The following is a 15,770-nucleotide window of genomic DNA, read 5'->3' on the forward strand; positions in this document are numbered from 1 at the left end:
CCTTCCGCTGGTGGACCAAGGTTCAACACCTCTCCAAGGGCACGTCGTTCAGAGAACCCCGCAGAACCGTCGTGACCACAGACGCCAGCCTCATAGGTTGGGGAGCCCACTGCAACTCCCAGTATGTTCAGGGGGTTTGGCCCAACGCAGAGCGAGCTCGAAGCATCAACTGGCTGGAACTAAAGGCTGTCCACTTGGCTCTATGTCATTTTCAGTCTCTGTTCCCTTTGCATCATGTGCTCATTCGAACAGACAACACGTGTGTAAAATCACATTTGAACAGACAAGGGGGCACCAGGTCTCGTCCTCTGCAGGACTTAGCCTCCCTCATCTTTGTCTGGGCAGAACAACATCTACAATCCCTGAAAGCAGAGCACCTCAAAGGGATTTTGAATGTGACAGCAGACTGGCTCAGCAGACAACAGGTCTTCCCGGGAGAATGGAAACTTCATCCAGCCATTTTCCATCGTCTCCAGTGTCGGTTCGGCACCCTCTCAGTCGACCTGTTTGCTTCCAGTCACAATTGCCAGCTTCCCAGGTACTTTGCCCGATACCTGGACTCAACAGCAGAAGCAGTGGATGCTCTGACAACACCGTGGCCAGACGGTCTATTGTACGCCTTTCCTCCCATACCATTGTTAGCCAAAACCTTGAGGAAGGCGCGAACCGAAAGGGCACAGCTGGTTCTGATAGCACCATTTTGGCCACGCCATCCGTGGTTCTCAGATCTTCTGGCAATGTCAATGATGGACCCTTGGACACTTCCAGTAACGCCAGACCTCTTATCCCAGGGTCCAGTACTGCACCAGGACCCTACTTGGCTCAATCTAACAGCGTGGCGTTTGAACGGAGACACTTGAGGTCAGCTGGACTGTCTGACGCTGTGATTGATATTATTTTGGCCTCGAGAAGACCATCTACCACTCGCATTTATCAACATACCTGGGTGGCTTTCTCCAAGTGGTGTCAGTCCCACCACCACGATCCATCCCAGGCCAATGTGCACCAGGTGCTCCAATTTCTCCATAGTGGCTTTATGATGGGACTTCGACCCAACACTCTACGTCGACATGCGTCTACTCTGTCATCCATTCTCTCAGTGTCCTCTCCTGGAGATCATATTTCCTCACATCCGTTCATCAAACGTTTTTTGAGGGGAGTCGCCCTACGCTCTCCGGCTGTTGTCCATCGGTTCCCCTCATGGAGTTTGCCGAAAGTTCTGCAGGCTTTGCAACGCCCTCCGTTTGAACCCATCAGAACTGTGCCCCTACGTATTCTGTCCTTCAAGGTCCTGTTTCTGATTGCAATCACATCTGCCAGACGCGTTTCGGAGTTGGGCGCATTGTCTTCCGCTAGACACCTCTGCGTCTTCCATAAGGACTCTGTTGTGCTGAAGACTGACCCTTCCTTTCGTCCCAAGGTCGATTCAGTTTTTCATTGCAACCAGGACATTGTTTTGCCTTCCTTTTGCCCGAATCCTACCCATCCTCTCGAGAAGGCTTGGCATTCGTTGGATGTCCGGAGGGCTCTCAAGACCTACCTGTCTAGGACCCAAGAGATTCGACGAACGGAGTCTCTGTTTGTATCCTTTCATCCAGGGTCTATGGGGCATAAAGTATCCAATCCTACCTTATCCCGTTGGTTAAGGGCATGCATTACCTTAGCATATGAGTCCCTGAAGCTGCCAGTTCCTGCTAGTATAACAGCTCATTCTACTAGGTCAGCTGCCACTTCGGCTGCTTTTGCTACTAATGCTCCTGTTGCCGATATTTGTAGGGCCGCAGTCTGGTCTTCCCCACACTCGTTTATAAGACATTATAAAATTGATCGTTATGCCTCTGCTGATGCTTCTTTTGGCAGACGAGTGTTGCAACAGGTTCTTAATGAGGATTAACATGTGGGTGGTCCCTCCCTATATGGGTTGCTTTGGTACATCCCACAGTGATGGCCCACTTCCTATGGAAAATGTACCATTGGTCTCACCTGAAAGGTGATTTTCATAGGAAGGGGCCATCACGACCCTCCCAGTTGGAGGATGACTAGTGATTTTATCAATGGGTTATATGTTATTGTTTCCATATTATATTTAAATGTAAGAGTGAAGTCAAGACTTTTAGTTCTGTTATGTTATGTAGTTAGGTTAGAGTCATGTTGTTATGCATGTGACTATTATGTTATTTTCCTGGCGGGCCTGTTGGCCTTCTTCTTGTATTTTTAGATATCTCTTTTAGACTCGCTACGAATGAACTGGAGAGTGGGAGGGGCATGACGTCCCTAGTCTTGACTTCAAAAACATTCTTGCCTTCGCACGATAGGTGGAACTGTTACCCACAGTGATGGCCCCTTCCTATGAAAATCACCTTTCAGGTGAGACCAATGGTACATTTAAAAAATCATTTTCTTTGTATATTATTTAGTGACAGGTGTCTACAGTTTGTTCAAAACAAACAGATGATATTTCAAGGGTTTCTGTTTTTTATTTACCATCTGTTTTCTGCAGTAGTCTAAGTGACTTTTGTTCAAGTTCACGAAGTGTTATTAGGTCAGTAGATATGCTTTCCAGCAACTCACAACGCTGTTGTTCAAGCCCAGGTTTTTCCTTAATTACAACAGCAGATAAAAACTGATCCTGCAAACCTTGGAACGTTACAGTGAAATTTATCATTGTCACAATATTGCATATAGCTGGCAGAAAATGGGGGTTGGCTTTCCGTGTTGTTAAGTATAATCTGAAACAATAAATGGTAGAAGGAAGTTCTTAGGTTAGTATTAAGGATGCATTAAGGAAATACAATTTACAGCCCACATCCATTAAAAACTTTGTACACCAATGGGTGAGAAAAGCAAGTATTACCTTTGCACATATGAGCTGCACATGAAAATGTGGTTTCTTATAGGAATATCACAGAATACCACGTGGTTTACATAGTGCCTTAAATTCAGAGATAGATACTTTCAAATAATCTGTAACTCACAGATCCAATGCTTCATATTCATCTGATCTTTTCTAATCTAGACATGGAACTAGGGGTGGGGAAAATTTGATTCAGTTTGCATTTAAAGGTGAACTTACCTAGTTTGCATTTTTTGAAAAAATATGTGAACCAAAACACAGCTATCCTTCAAAATTTGCACTTCTTTGAATTTTGCAATGCTGTTCTCCAGCAAAGTAATGTGTACAAAAATGCATATACTAGTGTAAAGCGTTCATAAAAACATAGATATTAGTGAAAAATACACTATATTAAGGACAGCTTTGCAAAATCTGCATTTTAGACAAAATTTCATACAAATGAGTATATTAGGAGAAATGCACACTAAAATGCAGATGAATTTTCATGAGTACTTAAAAAAATTGACACATTGATGTGAAAATGTGGAGAATTGAACTTAAGATTGGAAAAATGAGGAACTGAGAGAAAGAGCTTCACCTATCCCTACATGGAACTTGCATCAGGATGAAGATCTTCCTTGATGGATTGGAATCAATGAGTCATTAAAGGCTAAACATAAAGTGTGCATATTTGGTTATACATTGGGGTGATTTCTGTTTTGTTTTTACATTTTAGACTAACCGGATCATCATGGGGATGGGAGCAAATACTGCTCCTTCCCTCTCTCACCTCCTCCACTGCTTGAAGTGGTTTTCCCCCCAGCCTGGTTCCAATAGCCAAGTTAGGGGGAAAGTGTTTCAAATGATGGAATGCAGGGAGATACATCTGACATCATATATCACATCAGGTGAGAGGCAGGTAAAAATATGGCTGGATCAAACAAATATACTAAACATAAAATATACATTGCTAGTTTAAATTTACATAAGTAAATAATTATATCACTGATAAGAACAGTTACCTAAAGTTTTTGTTATACTCTATTTCAGTATCTCCTATTCTAATGAATTCTTGTCCTGCTTTGTTGTAGATTTCCTTTTTTAAGATTGGTTTCATACTTGAATCCAGTGTTTCAGTAAAATCCTAAAAAGCATAAAACCAGAGTCAGTACTGTAATGATAAAGGACAATACTTTCCTGCCTTCCTTGAACAGAGCTAAGTTTGCATATTTCCTTAGCAACTGCAGTTATACATTCTCATTGCACTAGCAACATACCTGTTTAGACCAGGACAATGAATAGTATATATACCAGGTCCTCACCTAGAGGATGGTGCCGATACTTTAAATACATTGAGTGAGGGTGTTGCCATTGTAACTTCATTTTTTTCTTCTACCAGACCCCTAGTCCATCCACCTTCTCCACTTCCTCAGGGTTCTAACTTTGCCACACAGGAGGCAGGAGAGGAGTGAGGATGTGAAGACCAGATGAAAGTAAAACAGGCAGGTGCAGTGGCCCCAGAGCATTCTCAGAGGATACATGATTGATGCAGCAACCTTGCTGAAGTAAAACAGCTTGGGCTGGTCAGCACTTGGATGGGAACCCCATGTGTGTTACTTTGAGTTCTAATTCAGAAGAAAGGTAAGATATAAATATAATTATATATTTAAAAATAAAATAAAATAGTGTCTGCAGACTCAACTTAGTGAGCTTATTCCAGGCAAGGAACTAGCAACTAGAATTATTAGAACTGGTAATGGCAGTATCTACTTGTTATGCTTCACTGAAATGAATGGTGTCACAAATGTTCCATTCATGCAAGTGACTGGTTAGCTCAGAATATAAATAATATTTTCTGCTCCAGTGTAATGTTAGCAGCAAATTTGATTATGACCAATCTCTTCTACATTCTAATTAGGCTAGACAACCAGATAAAAAGAGAACCAAATTGCCTCCCTGAATAAAATATAACCCCTTGCCCCAAAAGAACAGTTACATTTAAAAAAAATAGAATGGGATAGAAGACTCCATCATACTAAATAATGCTATGACACTGGAGATTTAAATCAACACATTCCTTGAAGACTATGAGGATTATTGATTAGGACTAACAGTTAGTCTGACTATGCCAATTCTGGATTTGGAACTTTCTGGAAGTTTGGCCTACCCAACACTTCTAAGACTGTGTTTCAATATGATTGTCCAATAATGTAAATAATAAGTAGGATGGAGCCATTCTGGTGTGCTTTAAGAACATGCTAAACTTACGATAAAACTCTGGGATAATGTGTGGTGGGCATGCATTAGAGCTGCTCCTAGTATGGAGAAGAGCCCAAAAGTAATTATGTCATGGAGAGTACAAGTTAAGAAGAAAGGAGAATGGAGCAAAAGAGTAATAGAGGATGTAGGCTGACAGGTTTATTTATTTATAAAAGTATATACAGTATATACCAGTCGCTCACATAAAATATCAGCGCATAACATATTTATTTTTAATGCTGGTTAGGTGTTATTTCATTGTTTAGTGTTTTAGATCTGTTGTTGTTTTTGTATCATTTTGCTTTGTACATCGCCTAGAGTGGCTGGATGGTCAGCCAGATAGGCGATTAACAAATTCAATAAATAAACAAATAAATAAATAAATAACAAATAATCAAAATAAGGTTGACATAGAGAAGATCTTCTAGGTCTAGGGAATGGCTAGATTATAATATGGATTTTTCATGGGTATGTTATTGTTCTATCATAGAAAGTATATGCTATTAGAAGGGACTTTGGTCCTTACCTGAAATAAATTTCTCCTGAATTTATTTAATTCGGTCCAAGACCAGCAGTTTAATTTCTCCTGGATGATAGTCCATCAAGTAGGTATATGGCACCACCTAGTGTCCATAGGCAAGAATTGCAGCAAAATCATGGGGAGTGTAGTTTGCCTCTGTGACCTCCCCTAGCCTTTCATTATGAGTTGGCCACATGAGGTATCTGAAAAGGAAACACTCTCACAAAGAATAAATGACAGAAGACCTACTCCCCTAATAAACAACAATGGCACACAGAAAAAGCCAGTGCAATCAAATGTATTGAAATCAAGTTCATGGAAAATTTTCAGGTACAGAAAGACATGCATATTTTAAGTAGACTGTTCTGAATGAACAATTAAATACCTAATCAGAAACATACTTGATAGGAATTCTTAAACAATCAGAACCAATTGCCATGAAGATACAAACATGAAATGAGTGACTGAGCCATGCAGGATAGATTGGGCCTTGATGGGCTATCATCCAAGAGAAATTTATTTCAGATAAGGACCAAAGTTCCCTTCTCCTTGATGATAGTTCATCAAGTGGGATGTACCCAAGCAGTCCCAACCCAAACTTGGGGGGGGGGACAATGGCTCAGCCTACTTAAGACATAACTACATGCTGTAGCAGACGTCGGCCAAAAGCAGCTTTGGCCGAGGCATATGTAGCCATCTTATAATGAGTAATGAATGTATTGGGTGAGGCCCAAGTGGCAGCCCTGTAGATCTCCAGCAAAGGCGCATTAACTGACAAGGCTGCCGTGGTTGCGGCCAATCTTGTTGAATGTGCGGTTATGTTCTCAGGAACAGGTAAGAAAAGAATGTCATATGCTGACTTAATATAGGCCTACAAGCAACAGGACAAGGTGGAAGTAGAAACTCTTGTCCCCAAAGACCCAGGAAGGAAGGAGACAAACAGTGAATCGGTGAGTCTAAAGTCCTTCATTCAACTGATGCAGACCTTTAAGGCTCTCCTAACGTCAAGGGAGTGCCAAGCCTTCTCACATGGGTGAGATGGGTTTGCACAGAATGTTGGAAGCACATGTTCTTGCTGGTGATGATAGGAAGAATTCACCTTGGGCATGATCCATTCATAAGATGACCCTGTCTGTGTGAAAAATGCACAGGTGCTTTGCCACTGATAATATATTCAACTCTAAAATGCATCTAGCTGATATAATCACCACTAGAAAACACTTTGACAAATTCTGAAGGGGAACAGTGCAAAGAGGTTCAAAAGGAGATCTCTGAAGAGTGGTTAGTACTGTTTGAAGACTTTAGACTGTGGACTGTGGGAGGACAGAATGCCACGCCCCCCTTCAGAAAGTGCTTGATCAACGGATGAGAACCAAATGACCTCATGGAACCCAGAGACAACACTGATGATAGAACTGACACTTGACACTGCAGGGTGTTAACCTTCAAATCCAGGTGAAGACCATTCTGCAGAAAACCGAGTACATCAGAAACCGTAGCCTTAATGGGGTGGATATTCTTTCGGCGATGCCGGGTAATGAAAGAGCACCATGTGGAGCTGTAGATTTGTGTTGTGAAAGGCCGATGAGAGGCCAAAATGGTAGATATCAAGTCCTGCGAGATGCCAGCATTCTTTAAATAGCACCACTCAACTACCAAGCCATCAATTTCAGCCAGGCTGAATCCAGATGGTAAACTGGCCCTTGTGTCAAGAGATATGGTTGAAGCAGGAGTGTCCATGGGGCTTTGGATGAAAAATGAAGTTCTAAGAACCATGGACAAAGTGGCCAAAATAGGGCTATCAGGACTCTGTGCCCCTCCCTTAACTTCCTCAGTGTATGAGCTATCAGAGTTATCGGAGGAAAGGCATAAAGGAGCCCCAGGGCCCAAGGAACCGAAAGAGTATCTACTGCCTCTGCTTGACTTGATGGATAACAGGCAAAGAAACTGGGGAAGCTGCTGGTTGACCAGTGAGGCAAAGCGGTCCATTAGATGGTTGCTGAAGCGGCCTTGGATGTGGGTGAACATCTGAGGGTGAAGCATTCACTCCCTCACCTGAAGCTGCTGTCGACTCAGCCAGTCTGTGGTGAGATTCCTGTCCCCATTGAGGTGCTTGGCTGTCAATAATTCCATGTGATATTCTGTCTAAAGGAAAAACAAAGCCGCCTCATCCTGGAGACTCCATGAATGCACCCCCCCTTGCCTGTTGATATGTGCCTTCATACAAATGTTGTCGGCATGAAGGAGGATGTGGTAAATGTTGAATCTTGAAACAAAATGCTGGATGGCTAATCTGGCTGCCCTGAGTTTCAACCAACTGATGCTGTGATATGTCTCTTCCGGTGACCATTGTCCCTGAATGAACATGAAAAGGCAATGTGCACCCCATCCCGAGAGGCTGGCGTCTGTCATGATTAAGGGTGTGTGGACGATCCTGGAAGGAGAGACCCTTGTGAAGACTGGAGAACACAGTCCACCATGTGAACAAGCCTCTCAGGTCTTGGGAAAGACTTAAAGTTTGGTGCCTGGAGATGATGACGATGACAACGATGATGATGATTAGATTTATATCCCGCCCTTCCTTCCAGTTGACGGCATGATGGGTGGCTTCTGCAGAGGCTCCCCACACTTTGTTACCGATGATGGAGTGAAGGGGGGGGTTGAAACTGCTGAAGCCCCAATGCTTTACCGACCCAGTTTGACAGTGAGTTAGTGGCTGCCATCCCACTCTACTCATGCACACACCTCTTGCTGCGGTGAGAAGGAAGGCTGCAAGTAAGTGGGGAAAGGCAGACAGGAGAATCACTGCTGTAAGCAATCACCAATGAGCAGTAACAGGCACTAATTCGGCCCAACAAGACAAGCTACACACTCTCCTGCTCTGAATCACTCAGGTGGGGGGGAGGGGAAGAGCAGGAGAGGGAAATAAACAGGAAAACTGAAGTCAAAAGGTTTTTTTAAAAACAAAACTGTGATGGAAAGAGATAAAGGGAAACCTTACCCCACACAGCACAATAGCACACAGAGGTAGATACAAAAGACGGAGGGAGAGAATTTTGGAGCAAAGGAAAAAGACAACCACCTAGTATGATGAGGCAAGAAAGAACTGGGGAGATCATGTGACTCCCCACAATTCTGCTGCAATTCCTGCCTATGGACACTAGGTGGGGCCATATACCCACTTGATATACTATTATCCAGGGAGAAAATACATTGTCAGGCTTCTTTCCCCAAAAATACCCCCTAGGGTGGCCTTCAAGCCCTGAATGGTTTTATACTCCAGGTTCTGTCTGGTGGGTCCCCAACTCTCCAGGGAAGAAAGGATCATTCTCATCACAGGGTCTGTTTTGTGATATGCAGTTCTTGTCAATTCTCTCTGCTATCTCTGGCTCACCACTGAGATTGCAGCCTCAGACATCCTCCCTCAGCTCTCTTTCACAACTGTTCCTCTCACAGCTGTCCCACTCTGTCTCTCTGTTTTGTCTCTATAACTGCATGTCCCCTCCCCTCGTTTCCTTCTTTCCCCCTCTCATTTAGGATCATGCTCCAGGAATTTCAATGGGGTAGAGTTCTCCCCTCTTTGCTCCTTATCTTTCCCTTGTTCTGCAGTCTTGGTACTTGCCAGCCACCCTTCCTCATCTTCCTCTCTGTGTTTTTGCTGCTGTTGCTGCTATTTCTCTTTCACCAAGCCTTTTAAGTAGAGACCTTATCCCAGCTTGTGTCTGTATCGGAATTGCTTTTTAATGTGTTTTTTAAGCTTTTTTTTTTAAGATGTTTTTATATGTTTTAAAGATGTTTTGTTTTAATATATTTTACAGGCTGTTTTTGTGACGTTTTAGAGTATTTTTAGTGTTTTGCTTTGCTACCCTGGGCTCCTACTGATAGGAAGGCCAGGTTATAAATAAAATAAAATAAGTATCACACTCTCCTACCTCCACTTGCCATCCTTTATGAAGCTACAGTAAGCATCCAAGGGTGTTGCCCATGTTGCCACCACAGCAATCCACTTCTGAACTTTCACATACATGATTGCTTTGAAACTGTGGAGGTCCCCAGTATTAAGAATGGGAACTTATAAAGGAAGACTTGACCAGTATTAAATATCTTAAGGATTTTTTCCCCATCTTTGCACTATAATACTTAACCTTCTTATGTAAACAAATGGACATGCCTGTGTATACCTATAGCCAAATGGAATAAAGATTTACTTTTTGGTATTCTGCCCCTCAGTCCTACTTTTTGATATTGTCAGAGACTAGACCTCAATAATAGATGTCTATTCCAATAGGAAAAGCAGCCCCCAAGTGTATAGGAATAGGAGAGGTGACAAACCTGGATTTCCAAAGGATGTGCTCCTTTGAAGTTTTAGGTGTCATGCTTATCTCTTAATATAATAAATACAACCTGTCATAAAATGTTCTGAATGGTTTCAAATATATTTTAGTATAGATATTTATTTCAGAACTAAGGTGTACAGACTAAAGATAGATGCACACAATAGCACAATATGGCATACCTTGCTGTCAAGTGCTTGACTTTGAAACTTATAATGATAATAGCTGTAGAAACAAATGTGTTTATAAAAGACAAACTCTGTGTGTGTGTGTGTGTGTGCGTGTGTGTGTGTGTGTCTGTGAGTGAGTGAGTGAGTGAGAGAGAGAGAGAGAGAGAGCAGGATAACTCCAAATATAAAGCAAAATGCCACCAAAAGGCTGAATAAGAAATTCTTGTATATCATGGCATGCAACATTATTCTGCTTTCCTGTGGGTGATCACTCCTCATTTTAAAGTCTGAGATTTAACAGTTGTTTCAGTGGCGTTATTCTTAATTTAAATCCAGTGTAAAAGAAACAAAAATCAGCTGTAAAATTGTAAAATAATGTCTGTTAGCAAGATCAATAGTGATCAACTCTAAAAATGTTTCCACATTCTTTGCTAGCAGTCTTGTATCCAGAGTTACTCAGGAATTCTAAGTAACCAAAAAATTTGTGCAATTTTGGAAGCCACAGTCTGCCATCTTGATTCAAAATTGCACCCAGTTGTATCCCAACATAGATGAAAACCTGTTTGATCTCAGGAATCATCATGCAAAATTCTGCTATAATATCTTAAGAGGTACCCAAATGCATAGAGAACACACAGGTAGGTTACTTTCCAAAATATATAGTAGAAGATTACATGGACACTCAGCATTTACTGCTTTATACTTTCCCCATGGTTAAGTTCGTTTAACAGTTGAATGACCAGCCTTCGTGAGAGCTCAGCTACCTGTAGCAGCACTGATTCTCCAATACGCATAGCATTTTCAAGTGTTCTTAAATAATTAGCATCTGTAGCACGAATCTGACGGAGTTTGCTACTCATTTGATATATCCATTTGTAAGCTTGTCTTTCTGGATCAATTAGCAAAGGCCACCGTTGTCCATACACGATATGTATAGCATTTTCTGTGGAGTACTGATCAAGTGGCAAACCTGCATTTTGCCACTTACGAACCTATAAAATATCATTTTTTAATATTTAAATATTATTATCAATAATAATTCTACAAATAATTGCAGTGATTCTGAGTAATCACATTAAAAAATAATGATCATTTGAAGATATCCCAACAAGTAATACAAATGGGCCCTTTACCTAGTTTGGTAATGTATCAGCTACAGAAATTATAGTCTCAAGAAAAATAATCACTTTCCTAAGAAGTCTCTTAATTTAAATTTCCAAGAAATCCCTGTAATCCTCATTCATGCCCTCATCCAGCATTCCTACCTCATTTTTTTCTGTCATGCAGTTTATTAGTGAATAATTTGGAGATACCGGAATATTGCTTTCATTGCAGAGTTTCAGGCAGTGATTCACTAGTTGCTGACGATATTGTGCTGATAACACTCCACTATAGACAATACATGCTGCTGAAACAAGGGCATCACCTATGATTCCCTGCAACTTTTGATCAAGATTATTAACAGATTCTTTCCAGCGTTCCTAGGATATATAAAAAAAGAAAGTTTACGGCCAAATATCACAGAGTACTGGACAAACTAGCTTGCTTAAAAAGTATAGTACTTGCAACATAATGAACTTATGACTTGCAGTTAAAGCAGGGCAGTACACTACAAATAGTGATGTGATGTTAATATTTACACTTGTGCAGGTATTTATGATAGGAGTATAAGCAAAGGTTTAGTGCTGGGGTATTAGTCTTTAGAAAATCTCTTTTTGAAGATATTTGAAGATACAGTATGTAATTAAGCAGTACAAAGTTTTTGCCATCCTTCTTTGCTCTGATTTTGGAACAGCAAGGGATTTTCTTTCTCTAATACACAGTAGATGCCAATTTGTACAAGAACTTTCCTTCTTTAACTATTAAACAGTAGGCTCACATTATATGCAATAGCAGCAGACTTGTTTATTTTATTCTGGGCCTGCCCTAATTGTATTTAAAATTGCATGGGGTGGGGTTTGCTTTTCAGAACAAGAGAGGTACACAGGCCTCTCTCATGATTTCACAGGATTTGATGCAAGAGGTTCCCTTCAACTATGCACTATTTGTCCTTTAATAATTGGCTCCCTAATTGACAGTTTCTACAAGACTGGCTGAGTTCTGGGTTTAAATGGATTCAAATGGATCTGTTGCTATCACATCTGGTTTGAGCCTTAGCGCTAGTGCATAAGAACATAAAACATGACCTGCTGGATTAGACAAAGACCCATCTAGTCCAGCATCATGTTCTCACAGTAACCAACCAAAGGCCCCCAAGAAACCATCAAGCAGGACCTGAGTTCAACAGCATTCTCTCCACTTGTGATGACCAGCAACCAGCATTCAGAGGCATAGTGCCTTTGATAGTGGAGGAAGACATAGTCACCATGGCTAGTAGCCATTGGAAGTTTTATCCTCCATGAACTTGTCTATTCCTCTTTTAAAGCCAATTATGGAGAATTCCATAATTTAATTATGTGTTGCTGTGTGAAGAAGTGCTTTCTTAGGGAAAGAAGAATCTGGAATGAAAAAAAATATGCATATGGATATAGTCTTTGCTGATTTCTTAGCACTGTCCAAACTAGGTTCCCAGTATAATCACAACAAACAAACAAGATAGCATGTGTTTTGAATTATGTACAGGTGAACACCAAGTTATGCCACTGGGATCTTACTTGGGATTAATTCACTGATATAAACACAAAGATATTTTTTCTGAGTCTCAGGGTTCATCATTTAGTGAAGTGCCAAACATCCTCCCAAAATGAATGATCACTGATGACCATTGATATGGCAAAGTCAAATGAGGGATATGGACTCTACTTTGCACCCTCCTTGAATGTTTTTGCCTGGCTGGGATGTGTCCTTGAACTCTGACAATGCCTCTTGCTTGCCTAGATGAAGGATAGAGAAGGTGCTGGGCCTCAGGTTCCCCTTCCTTATTACACATAATATGCATACCACTTAGCAAGTTACCACTTAGTAAACGTCATCTCTAATCACCCTGAATTAGCACTGTGTCAGTCATATAGGCAGAGTATACAAAGTTCAGATAAATATCCACAGGTACTGTGGAAAATTGTATTTATATAGGATAAATGACACTGTCAAAGTTAGTTTGTTTATATGTTGCTTTTTCCACAAATGTATTAGTCTAATAGCATAATAACACATAATTAAAAATATAATATCACTACAACTAACACTGACTGTCTAACATTTAACAGTTCATTAAAATACAACTAGTGTGCAACATGCATAAAACTTATCAATAGCTCAATTAACAAATCCAGTACCTCCACATACAAAAATAGCCCCAAAACTGATTGCTTAATGCCTAACAATCCAACTCCACACCACCACCACCACCACCACCACCACCACCACCTGTTATTCTGGCAACCCTGTTATTCTGGCAACAGCTTCCTTATTTTTCTCCTTTATTCTAGGACTGGAGAGTAGGGCAAGGCTGGTGAAAGCAGTTAGCTTCTGATGGCCGAGTTTGTCTCTCCACAAGAGTAAGGGTACAATATGAAAAAGGACCATCAGAAAATACTGTCTAACAAATGTAAATAATAAAGCTTAACTTTAGAGTCAAACATTTGCGCAAAATGAAAAAGGCAGTACCATTTCGTCCTTTAGAGCTGTGCTTAATACAGATGCGCTATGTAAACGGTGAGTTGTCTGATCTTTTCTAGCTGCTAGCATTTCTTGCTCAGCAATACTTTCTCCATACTTTGCTTCTAAATTTTGCTGATGTTGTTCAATCTGGAAAGTTAGAAATGTCAAGCGTTTAATGAAAAACATGATATTGTAGCAGTATACATTGTTATTTATCATACTCTTTCCACACACCCCAGCTTTTTCTTTCAAAACTTTACATAAGTTTACATGAGGCTGCCAACGGGGTCCTAAGTAGGTACCAGAAAAGACAACACCTACTTGGCTTCAACAGTACTATAACTAGGTCCATACATAAAGGCAGATTGTTTATCTGTAACTGTTGTCACCTGTCATCTGTGCAATCACATCTATGGATTCTGTGCAGAGCAACATTAGGAACTTTCTAGAGCTAGGTGAAAGAGTTTTGGCACCAAGCCCATCCCCAAACCTTTTGTAAGCATGTGCAAAGGAAGCTCCAGTCTTCCTGCTTAGTTCCCAACAAACCACTGCAGCAGCTATATAAGGAAGCACTACAGTAAGACTAGATAAAAAACAAACCTGCAGCAGGGAAAGAGGGTGATGTCATATGTCATATTTTCTTGCCACAGTCCCTCCTCAAAGTCAGAGAAAGACATGGATGGGAAGAGATGGATGGGTAGAACAGAAACAGTTCAGGAGCCCATGATAGCAATTCAAAGAAGCCAAAGGACCATAAGGTAAAACACATCTGCCAAAGACATTTGGAGAAAGATGGAGGACTTACTATTATCTCCTGACCAAAAGGCTCAGGGTGATCTTGAGATGGAGAATGAATTCAAGGAGACATGCTGTAGTGATGAGAGACTTCAATTACCCTCACAATGACGGGTTACAAACATGTTCCAGTCACAGCCAAGAGGTACAATTTCTAGATAGTTTTCCTTTGCTGACTCATCAGACTCAGAAGACACACACTTTGTGTGGTTCTCATCATCTCTATACTGTAAGAGCCAACAGTTGCAGAGCTGGGTGATCGCCCTTTAAAGAACACAGATAGCTCCTGAGAGGAGACAGGACCAAGAGCTCCTGCCAGACCAGCCAGCCTTCATAAGCCTCAGAAGGCCTCTCTATCTTGCTGGGTAACAGTTCCGTTCTAGCTAGCACCTCCCACAGTGCTCTGCCCAAGCTTCTGGCAGGCTCTGTCTTGCCTATCATGACCCTGCTTTATCTGGCATGATTCAGTACTATCAGAAAGAGCCTCTGCTGAAGTCAACTTCCCCTATGAGCCTTGAGTTTAGACAGGACAGGTGGGTTGTGTGACTCCACAGATGACTATAACAATAAGCAAGTATCTTTCTTCTTCATAGTTTCTGTGCAGTCCCACATATGGAAGAAGAGCAAGCTGACATCAAGTGGGGCAAGTGTCATCAGGCAACCATTGAGCTCAGCACAGGCTATCCACAAGAAGCATCTGCCTGGGCCCATACACCCAACATGTAATGTCTGGTGAATGTGGATGACTGCAACCAATAGCAGTTCAGCATGTCTATGTGGACAAAGATCTCCAAGATCCAATGTGGAGGTTCTGAAAGCTATCATAGAACGGACCGTTGGTCTCACCTGAAAAGTGGTTTTACCAGGTATCATGCCATCATCCATCATGTGGGTTATAGCGCCTCCTAGCATCTGAAGGCAAGAATGCAAAGGAGTCAAGATCTCAGCTGCTCCTTCTGGTCCCACTCCAGTTTATTCAAGATGAGGCCAAAGTGAGACATCTTAACAGCAGTCACAAACAGAACAGGCAGAACACCAAGGAAAAGGCCAACTGCACAAGCAAAGGAGCATCAACAGCCAAAACAAATACACAAAGGTACTGATTCATTAAAACTCATTAAAACATTATAAACCTAGTCAAATTGCAAGAACCTTATCACTAAATACGTGTGTATGAAAAAGTTATACAAAATAATCCACCCGATACCTGGGAAAACCATCTTTCAGGTGAGACCAACAGTCCATTTTCCCCAGGTAGC

At 41.4% G+C, this 15,770-nt stretch overlaps 1 protein-coding gene across 1 annotated transcript in view; it reads right to left on the reverse strand.

The window, feature by feature from the left end:
- The window catches only part of DNAH14 (dynein axonemal heavy chain 14), a 472,613-nt gene that overhangs the window by 55,453 nt on the left and 401,390 nt on the right, over window positions 1–15,770 (reverse strand). The window contains exons 67-71 of the mRNA XM_061626120.1: window positions 13,723–13,863; window positions 11,382–11,597; window positions 10,881–11,108; window positions 3,856–3,977; window positions 2,485–2,729 (exon numbers count right to left, since the gene is read on the reverse strand). Of these exons, the coding sequence (XP_061482104.1) occupies window positions 2,485–2,729; window positions 3,856–3,977; window positions 10,881–11,108; window positions 11,382–11,597; window positions 13,723–13,863 (952 nt within the window). The remainder of the gene's footprint in view (window positions 1–2,484; window positions 2,730–3,855; window positions 3,978–10,880; window positions 11,109–11,381; window positions 11,598–13,722; window positions 13,864–15,770) is intronic.

Source organism: Rhineura floridana, chromosome 4, assembly GCF_030035675.1.
Source record: "Rhineura floridana isolate rRhiFlo1 chromosome 4, rRhiFlo1.hap2, whole genome shotgun sequence".
NCBI classification, from domain to species: domain Eukaryota; kingdom Metazoa; phylum Chordata; class Lepidosauria; order Squamata; family Rhineuridae; genus Rhineura; species Rhineura floridana.